At 38.0% G+C, this 10776-nt stretch overlaps 1 protein-coding gene across 3 annotated transcripts in view; it reads right to left on the bottom strand.

The window, feature by feature from the left end:
• Window positions 1-555: 555 nt before the first annotated feature.
• The window catches only part of MINDY2 (MINDY lysine 48 deubiquitinase 2), a 28504-nt gene continuing 18283 nt past the window's right edge, over window positions 556-10776 (bottom strand). The window contains exons 7-10 of one of the 3 annotated variants that reach the window (XR_003527853.1): window positions 6376-6549; window positions 5008-5181; window positions 2913-3574; window positions 556-983 (exon numbers count right to left, since the gene is read on the bottom strand). Coding sequence is in view for 2 of the 3 variants with exons in the window: in XM_027644695.1 (XP_027500496.1) it covers window positions 3455-3577; window positions 5008-5181; window positions 6376-6549 (471 nt within the window). In the remaining variant the exon portion in view is untranslated. Of the gene's footprint in view, window positions 3578-5007; window positions 5182-6375; window positions 6550-10776 lie in introns of all 3 variants that reach the window. The other 2 variants (XM_027644694.1, XM_027644695.1) reach the window with 2 other exon arrangements.

The following is a 10776-nucleotide window of genomic DNA, read 5'->3' as shown; positions in this document are numbered from 1 at the left end:
AAACTGCCTTTTATTACGTACTGGAAAGATTTTTTCAAGAGCTTGTGTGTACAAGTTTGAAGGAACATGACAATAATGTGAAATACCAGCTGAGTAAGAGACTGCCTGGCAACCCCTGCTCACACAGAGCCTGGGCTTCCCTGGGAGCTCCCCTGCCTGGGACCCAGGGGGCAGCTCTGCAAAGACACTCTGAGCACATCAGTTGTTACATTAACGGACAGCTACAAAACACAGCTTTTGCACTGTGTTTAAGTGAATTTTCAGGAATGCTGATTTCATCCTCTGGTGTTACAACCTCCCCTTGGACCTGCTTTGTTGGGTGGCCAATTCCATGAGTGTCACAAGAAAAGTGGTTGTGTTGAAGCATTTACAAAGTGCCTTAGAAAAAACATTTATCGCTACGGCAGTGCTCAGGTTTTTGCTAATTTTAAGAATACTTGTATGTAGCTTTTTTTTAATATGTCACAACTATAATGCAACAAACAAAAATTCTGTGATTCTGTTCTCTGTGCTAACTGCTACCTAGTGGAAAACAAGTTCTACTCTACTTTTCTGGACACTTCCATATATATTATGTAGGTATTTGGAGCATGTGCATGCTAAAGTGTATAAACAGATTTAAGGTCTAAATCTGTACCCTTTTGCCAGAACATGAGCTTGAAAAAAAAAGGCAAATTAAGTAAACAGTCAGAAGTAGATACTGTTTTTCTGGTACTCCATGACTATATTGTGCAATATTGTTTTCCAAGCTCACTGTTATACAAGTAAAAGCAATTCTGTTCAGTTTTGTTGATCCTCAGATACTGTGTGACATTTGCTTTTGGAATGGTTAGTCTCAGCAGGGCATAAATTAAGCTTCCAGCTGTCTTTCATTTTGGATATTAGGAAGCTCATCTGCTTGTAAGTTTTGCTACTAAAATGTTCAACTTGTGCAGAACAATGCCCTAGATTTCAGGAATTCTTTTTTTCCAAAGCTTCAAGACCTGTAAAGAAAAAGGATATTAACAGAGGACTGTTTCCATAGCATGCCTGTCATCTCAGATACCCTGAAACCCTTTTCTCCTTTATTGAAATAGAAACTGAATTATCTGGGAGTCCCAGCTTCATGATGAGCATTGCATTTAACTGTTCTTCCTCTGTGACTGAATGGCAATAATTCCTGTAACTGCAGTATATTGGGTTTCAGGCACATCTGTCTGATAGTGGAAATGTTACATGAATTCTTCTAATATGAGCAAGTATCTTAGGCAAAGAGATATATTCCATAACCACAACAGCTAGATTTGTTCCAAAAGGAATTTAACCTGGCAATACTGTCACTGAAAATAATAACAAACACTTAGCTTGACATATTTATTTCTCAAGGTCAATAAATAAATGTAAATACACAAATTGGGAAAAATCTTAGTAACAGAATGTTTTTAAACAACATCCTGGCTTTAAAGTCTCTGTTATTGACACTATTGGAATAGTTTCTGAACTGCTTAAAATAGCTAAGTCATTATGTTGGTGATCCTCCATCACATTAATTTGTTTGAAGAAGTTAGGCTGCTGCAAAGGAAAAAAGACATCCACCTTTGCTTTGACATAGAAAATGGTCTGAACTGCACACATTAAGTATTAAAATTACTTTTCTGGGTGTGCCTTTTCTAGAGAAGAGACATTTTAAAATGCACAGTTTGCATTAGAGACCTTCTACTGTTCATTACTTCATCATTATAAAAGGGAAATTGTAACAAAAGTGAAAAAAACCCCAAAACAAACAAAAGAGGAAAAGGCATGGAAGAAAAGTGATAAAAATTGGCCCTTTAGTTAGTAAGACATTCTTCCTTTATCTAATTTTCATTCTAGGTAGAGAACAGATTTGTGTGATGACTGGTTGCCATCATTGCAGTAAAGTCTGCTCGAAATAATTTTAAAACGGCTTTTTACTGATGGACTTGCATTAGACACCCTCTTCCAACAGACACCCTCCAAGCTCCTGAAACCAGGAATGTCACATTCCACCTGGCTGCCTCAGCTGTCCCAGGTTACTGTGTATGAGTGCTAAGGCTGAGAGCCCAGGAGAAGCAGCCTTTTTCAAAAGTATCTACATATTGCTAAATAGAAATTTTTATCAAAAGGTTCAGCAAGAAGGTAATTGTTACTGATTTCATGGAAGTGGAGGAAGATTTGTGGTTCCCTCAAAATTCATCAAGTGTTCGGTTTCTGCATTCTATAAATACTACAAGACACAACATGTTTATTTGGTTCCCATAAATTAGAAAAAATCTGGTTTCCAAAAATTCTAAATTAGTGATTTAAAAAACAAAATATTACACCTGACCAGCTTCCAACCCATCTTAGAGAGCAGCTTCACTGCTCTCTCACCCTTCAGAAGTGTGCTTATTTTAAGAATACACGATTTATAAAACAAACAAATAAAGTGTGTTTTTAACTACAGTACACTTGCTTAAATACACAAGTGGACACGTTAACGTCATGTTAAAGTTCAAGGTACTTCTGGAAAAAAGGCAGATAGTTAGTTATTTTAACTCTGCATTCTTATATAGAATATAAGGATTATTATAGACCTTAGTTTCCTCTCATCATTCATCTATCATATGGAGAGGTCAATAAATAAAAGCTTATCTGGTCCAGTTTACCTACAAGAGAAAAAATAATAAAAGAAAAAGAAGTTACCTATAAAATTACTTGTTTAACCCTGATAACATCTGAGTTGCCATACCCAGTTTGTAATTGCAAGAAAAGCAAACAATATTCATCTTGCTTATTAATAAATGCCCCATTTTTGTATGACAATTTTTGTGTGATGCCTATCAAGTCACATACTCTTGGGGCAAGAAAGCTGGCCAGGAGATGCAGTGAGAGCAGTAACACAGTATAAATCTGGGTTCAGAAAAAGAACATACCAGATCCAGAAGCAAAGAAATCTGGACACACTGAGGAGGCAGTGCCCAGCTGTCACTTGGGCTCTTGTGTCATGAAGACTATACCCAGCCTAAGATATAGCTTCATAGCAGGTAAGTAACACAGAACTCTGTTGTGCTCGTGTACAGACTTCAGGGAAAAGCCTTGCCCAAAATGAATGACCTCCCTTGTTTAGAGTAGAAGAGAAGATAGCTTACTGACTGATGGACAGGTAATGGATGTCACTGGGACACAGGACTTGCCATGATTTGTGTGTTCAGCTACAAGGTGCAGTATTTTTATGACTAACTCAAAGCACAGCCGCGTCCAACTGTGATTTGGAATTCCCTCGTGGGCAGCTCTCGCACTCTGACTTTGAAGGAAGTCTGTGTGATTGTAACAAAGTCATCCATCCTCTTGGAACAGGAACAAAATCCATGGGGTAATCAGGCACAGGCGGCGTGTAACAGGTTTGTCTTCCTTTGTACTCCTTGTTTTTGCTTCTGAGGACATGCACTTGGCTCCAGAGTGAATCCCTGTTCTGTTACAAGAGAACACAGCTGTTCTTCTCTTTTTCCTTCTCCTTCTCCCGAGGCTCTTTCCGTTTGCGTTCGTTACTCCCGGATTGTCTCGCGCTGGCTGGAGAAGCAGCACCTTGCACCTGCTGCTGTGGAGAAAAACAAAACTGTGAATAAACACATTATTGTAGATGCAGCCTGAAGTGTTACTGGGTGTCCAAGTTCACAAACAGAAGTTTAAATGTTAGGCAAACCAGCAGAATTCAGGTGAGGGCTTTTTGTATAAATACTCCAGAACCTCCACAAAACCCACTGATTTCTAAAAAATTAAGTCAGCTGGAAATACATTTCAAGGCCTGTGTGTCCCTTCTGTTGTGTCCACATATTCAGATGTTGTTTCAATAATAAAATATAGCTTCAAGCATTTTCTGGCACTTCTGTGTTACTGTACTGGAATTTTTTCCTGATTTCTTTTATAAGAGCATAATCCATCCACATTTCAGAATTTACAGAGGCAAAGTGGTGGCTTTGACAGTGAGATATGGCAAAACAGCAGCTTTTTGTGACTAGGAACTCATTAAGAACTTGGCAAGGGGGTTGGCATACGAAGGCAACATAAGTTTTGTTAATTCATCATCTATTCCATCTATTTGCAGCTTGTTCATAGCTGCAAATGAGCAGCAACCTGTTAAGCAGGTTCTTCAGTTCTTTCTACCGTTTTTCAGCCAGCAGGGGTGAATCTGTGTCTTAGAAGCAGCTACTCGTGGTTCTATTAAAGCAACAAGCAGTGGAAATAACACAACTTTTAACTGTCAAACTTCTTGTTTCATGCTTATCAAACATCAGATAATGGTTCTGAATTGCTCCAGGCCGAAGATTCAGCCTTCACACACATAATTTCTTACATATTTGTAAATATAAGCAGTTCTAAAAGCCTTCAGTTGTTAAGAACTCCCTGAATCCAGAACACCAACTTAAACATTGCCTCTTGCACAGAAGATTCAGTTAAATTGCATTTTTGTAGATACCTGTGCATGAATCCCATTTTCAAAGCATTTTGAAATCAGCTGCTTATGGTGGGTATGGGACAGAAAGGTGTACTGGGAGAAACTGTTAACTGCCCAATTTGAAATGACTGAATAGATTCACACGATATCATAGACAGAATCACCTAAAAATGTACAGCAACAAACTTCTGCAAGACAAAGCTTCAACTGCTATCAACAAATTCTTATTTGAATGCTCTTTTGCAAGTAATGTAAAATACCAGCTAACACCACCTCTGTAACCTTACATATGAACTCATCCCATCATTCCAATTTGAATGAAACAAATGAAACCCCAGTTTAGAAGGACAGGCCAGCTTTAAAGTACTGAAGTGTCAGCAGCTGCTACATCTCCAGGCACACTGCAACAACCAGCACATTCCTAAAGACTCCTGTATTGCCCTTGGCATTTGCTGTACAGGATGTAAACAGTCTCACCAGGCTGAAACATGGACACACACAGGTTGTGCCTGTGCAATTAAGGTAATACTCTCTAAAATTCATGACCATATTCTGTAACGCTGCTTTCTTACCTGGACCTGAGCAGCTGCTTGTTCTTGCTCCTGATAGTACTGAGAAGCTCTCCTGTCCTCCTCTTCCTGGAGCTTCTTGGCTAGCTCTAGGTCACTGATTCCTTCTGGGATCTGTTCCCAGTTAATCTCTTGACTTTGCTGCTCTTGTTGTAGAGACAATGCCATCAGATAATCCTAAACAGGAAACTTGGTTATTAATGCTCTTTCACACAGAAAAGAGTCAAGTCACATCAAATGAAATTTTCAGCATGTGCTGCTACACAGCACCATCCCTCCCTCTTCTGCCAGCCTTATCTTCAAATGGAAAACAGGAATTTGTTTCAGAACCTTTCCATAACCTCAATTGCAGAACAGCTGCTTTAGTATCTCCTCTCACAGTGCCTACATCCCATCACACAAAACACAAAAGCTAATTAAAAAACTGTGCTTTCAGGTTTATATTCCATTACCTGAACAGCAGCAGAAGACAGTGTGTCAGCTCATACCAGTTCTAGGAAGAACATTTTGAAGCTGTCACTTTGTAATTTTCTCTAATTAACACTCTGATTATGCTTGATGGAGTATCTGTCCCCACTCCACTGAACAATGCTGGGAATACATTAGGAACACCAACTCCTCAGCAGATGAGAAAATCAAGTGTAGTTTTGCATATAACCAAACAGCAACTCAAAAATTACCAGCCCTGTTATCTCTCCCAGATTTTTATTCAGCAAGAGAGATGCAGTGCTTGAATTTATTAATAAGCATCTTATTAATATTCCCCCCAGTATTTAAAAAACATTAATGCTGATAATTATAAACTGATGCTTGTTCAGAACGTAAGAATTCCAAGGAGCTTGGTCTTGCCATGCACTTGTGCATTAACTGGTACAACTCAGCCCCACCTTGGACACAACTTCTGTCAGCTCTGGATCTCATGAAGAGTAACAAACACCCACCAAAACACACAGTCTGCTGAGGGTTTTGTCCTACATTCAGCCAGTGGGAAACAGAAGGCAAAGTTCAGTTATGAGAATATTAATGAGCTGAAACGTGTTTGTTGTGGAGGACAAGTTCCACAGCCTGGTTCTGTTCCCATACACAAGGCAGATGTGACATTTCCAAGTTTTTTGCACAAGTGGATTCCAAGAGATTAAAATCGTTTTCCGAACTATTCAGTTGGTCTCACTTTTCCTCCCTCAAAAGCATATTAATACTTTCAAAAAGTAGCACTTTGGAGAAACTCAACCTTATTATCTAAAGGATTTTTTATAGTCCCATACATGCATGAGTACCCACCTGAGTAATTATACACACATGACTAAAAATAAGTACTAAATGTTATATATAGCCACAAGCAAACAGAAAAATAAAACAGAAAGGCAGTACCTGATCTATTTGATCCTGCTGCCCTCTGTAGACTGTCTCAGGGTCTGATGGAGGCCGTAGGTGGAATTCAGAGTCACAGAAATTCCCGTCCCCATCCACGTTGTGTAAGCTTTCCCAGACAACCTTCTCTTCTGTAAGAAAGCCCTGGTCTGTCACCAGCAGGTAAAGCTGACCCTGTGCAGAACAACAAGGAAAATGTGTAAAATTAAAAAAAATTACCTTTTACAATCTAAGTAGGAGAAATGATCAGGTAACATAAATGTTGCATCCCAATAAAACGTTCATTGAGAGTTTTGAGCAAGTTTAAAAATTAACTGATTAAGCTTACAGCATTAAACCACCACATACTAGTATGCATTGCTAAATTAACAGCCACACAATTTCTGTATTCCATCTTGTAATTTTTCCTTCTTAATGAAAGTTCATATTGACTAGAAATTAATATAAACGTGAATATATAAAAGAACGAATATATTGATCCATATCAAGCTATAAACCTTGATAGCTCCTTGGAAACACACCTGGCAGTGAAAACTTTCAGTCCCAGGACAAATCACATTAAATTCCAAGGGTAAGACAGGGAGACAAAGGTGATCTTTCCACATAATCTAAGAGGCATTACCTCAAAATGACCACATCTCAGACTTCATGGGTTAGAATGGCTTTTGATAGAATTTGAGGTCTATTTCAATTGAAAAATGTAAATTTAAGATTCCCGCTATGACTTGTCACCCAAAACTGCTTTTGTTGTCATTTTAACGTTTTTACAGTTCCATAAGGCCAAATTTCTTGATTTCCAACTCTGAAATTATCAACTGGGCTGGTCTGGGAGTGAAGGAGACAATGCAAACAAGTTCAGATGCCAAGGCACAGGAAGGATGAAATGCAAGCTTAGGTTGAAGGAATGGGACAAGAGCTGAAATCAAGGGGGAATTACCAAAGCAGGCCTCAGGTAAAAGGAGATGGTGCTGTATGTTTGAAGGATAGCAAAGCAGCACAGAAAAATTCCCTCTTTAATTTTCTGTATAAATAAATCCATTTAATTTTATACTACCCTTTTTATACTGTTTTGAAAAATATACTCCAAATCAAGAATGTCATTACTGACCATACAGCACATTAAGACTGAGGCTTCCATTAGTATTACTGAATGTACCTGATCAAAATGTACCACTGCAAAACTTGCTGCAGTGGTTTAGCTGTAAAAATCAAAGCAGTTTATTGTGACATCCACAAAAACTTACTATTTGTATTACAGCAGCACACAAAAGGGTTCTCAAAGATCACTGGGCTAAAGATGTACCACAGCAAGAGGCAGATCCTGTCCTAATGATTTCACAGATTTAACAGGCCAGAAATGGAAACATCATCCATATTCAACACATATAGGATGAGCTCACTGATTTCTCTTAAGCCATTAAATGACTGTCCAAAAGAGATGCTGAAATTACCATCAGATCTCTCCAATCTCACCATGTTCACAGCCATCCCTCCTGCCACTGGGAGGTCATAACATAAAAAATAATATTTGAAGACTCACATGCAGCTGTTATTCTAATATTACCTAATATCATAAGATGCACTTGTACAAAGAGCCAAATAGAACAGATAAATAACTCCAAACATAACCAAAACACAGACAACACTACTACATGTTCGAGCTTTGGAATGGAAGTTACCCTTACAGACATAAATACAATTGTCAGCAACAAGTCTGACCACATAACATGATCTAAGGAATCATCTTTCCCTTGGAAACCTGCTTAAAAACTGAATGCGACTCCTGATGCTTAAAAATCACCCAAGAAAATAAAAGGAAGTAATTTCAGAACATTTCCAGTTTGCACAGAATACCTATTTCACAGCATCTCATATGTAAGATGACTTTAAAAAGTTGTAAAAGAAAATATAATAAAATCCCAGAGTGTTTAAGGTAAGTGTATTTGGACCTTTTAAATTTTATTTTGACCAATATATTGATTCAAACAAAACCTAAAAAAGGGGGGGTGTGTCAGGTTTTCCTCTATTATGCCACATATTTTTAATTACTTTGTAAACAGCCCATAAGCTGTGTAGTTTAGTACTAATACTGAAATAGGAAAGTGTTACTGCTTTCACAATATCCAAACTATTACAAAATGAGTTTTTCTACACACAAATATTAAGGTGTATCATTGCCTTCATGGAATTAGAATCTAGTATCTGTCATCCAAAGACAGTTTAAAGCTAACAATTGTTTGACATAGAGAACTGTTTCAATCAAATAAAATTCATATTCTTCCTTTGCTTTTAAGGCTTCCTCAGTTGAACTGTACCTGAACACTGACTGAAAAAATGTCACATTAAATAGTAAATTTAATACAGCTCCCTAATGAAAGGCAATAAACTGCATTATTACCCCCAACACCTACACACCATCACTCTATTTCCAACACCAATTGCTCGGTTTAAAATGTGCTGCTTCCCTTGAACAAAACCCAGCAAACCAAACAACACAGACTCTCCAGTCCCTGGCAAGAGACAGAGTTCCTGTTCAGTTATTGGAATGAAAGAACAATGGGAAAGCACAGGTCAGAGATCCAAAGTCACCCTTCCCTTGTTTTTTATCAAGTACTCTGATCTCTACTTCGTCTCAGTATAATTTAAATGAATTTCTCAAAATACCAAACAGGACCCTCACAATATTGTAATAGTCACGTAACTTTTCACAATAATTGGACAACTTTCATACACAAAGGGAGGAGTCAGCTCTTTTTCTCTAAGGTATATTGTAGCTACTCATCTGTACAGACATCAATCTTCCAGGAAATTCCATGGTTTTATTCCTTCTAGTTGCAACAAGAAAACAGAGGCCATGTCCTCAGGCTGGTTTTGCAGGCACACTGTTCATGCCATGCATGTTCTCTTCCCAAAGGCTCCCAGGCTACCTCCACTGGAACAGCCAAATTCCACTGAGGGGATCTTGTGATTCGAGAAGAACCTTTTATCATATGACCTTCACGCTGCCTCTAAATTTGAGCTGCACTAAATAAAGACCTGCCTGGTGCTAGGAACCAACCACCCTTTCCCCAGCACTTGCTAGATCATGGGATCAGACTGGCTGCTGGGAGACAGGGATACACCACCTACACCCGCAGCATTCCCAGCTCCACGGGTCCAGCAGTCGCACACCACACCTGCACCCTACCAGAGCTCCTGCACTCCAGCTCCACTCAGGGCAACACACGAGAAAAAAAAGGGAAAGAGGGCACACAGTGCCAGAATCAGGGAGAATTACTGAGTGTAGAAACACTTATTTACACTGAACTAAAAACCTAGGAAGGAGGCTTTAAAAACCGTAAAGAACAGAACATGTTTACTACTTAACAGATCATTGTTCTGATTCTACATCTGCTTTCTAGCCCGAGTTAAAGATCAAACAGGATGATCAGCACACTAAGGTCATGCAATGAAGGTAAACAGTGTACACAGATATGTTTTTCAAATACACCTTGCCAGGGACAGAACCATATTTGACAAAATGCTTCTACCTTCATAAAAAATCTTAACTGGCCGTTTCTAAACTTATTACCAGCTTATCTTTTAGATTTATTTTTAAATGTGTGGGTTTTTAATAAATACCCAGTCTCATGGGCTAACACTGCCCCCTCAAAATATCAGCACATAATATACAGCAATAATATCTACTACTAACTGTTGTCATTAGGGAGTAAAACAAAGTCTCAAGTGCATAACTATTACAATAAACTGTGTCTACAACAAGGTTATGAATAATTATTTATCCTAAGAATCAATGTTTAGATATTGTAGACCAATGCCCAGATTTTATAGTTTCACATATAAAAACCTTGAAATAAAGCTAAGGATAAAAGCAAGATTATTCTGCTGAGCAATTGTCTCCTGGTCAATTGTCTCCTGGGCTAATTTCATGATCAGATTAAGTCATTAAAACTAATGCTTTTAAACTACTTGTTCTAATGCCAATTACTAAGTTACCAGCAGTTCAGAAAACTGAAAAAGAAAAACAAACACCTGTCCAGTAGTTTCATACAGTAAAGAGAAATAATTTAAGCCTTATCTCTTAAATTCTATGTAAATATTCTCTTGGACTTCTGGGTCAGACCCCTTGGTTTTTGTGAAGGTGTTTTAAGTTGACATGAATGAGTGCTGGTTTTCTAATATTAGTCTATATGAATGCTTTAACTGGTAGAGAAAATTAAGGCTTTTTTAAAAGCATACTCCATTTGATTCAACAGAATAACCCTCAAAATAAAAACTCTACACTTACTAAGAAACGAAAAAATATTTTAACCATGTTTCTAAGCAGTTATATCCACTGCCTCTACTGTGCCAATCTTAAATGCCCAACAAAAAAGTACAATTATTGCTATGAAATATACT

The sequence above is a fragment of the Corapipo altera genome, unplaced genomic scaffold, assembly GCF_003945725.1.
Source record: "Corapipo altera isolate COAL_440 unplaced genomic scaffold, ASM394572v1 50, whole genome shotgun sequence".
NCBI classification, from domain to species: Eukaryota; Metazoa; Chordata; class Aves; order Passeriformes; family Pipridae; genus Corapipo; species Corapipo altera.
Note: the sequence above shows the minus strand (reverse complement) of the source record. Positions and strands in the feature narration are given on the sequence as shown.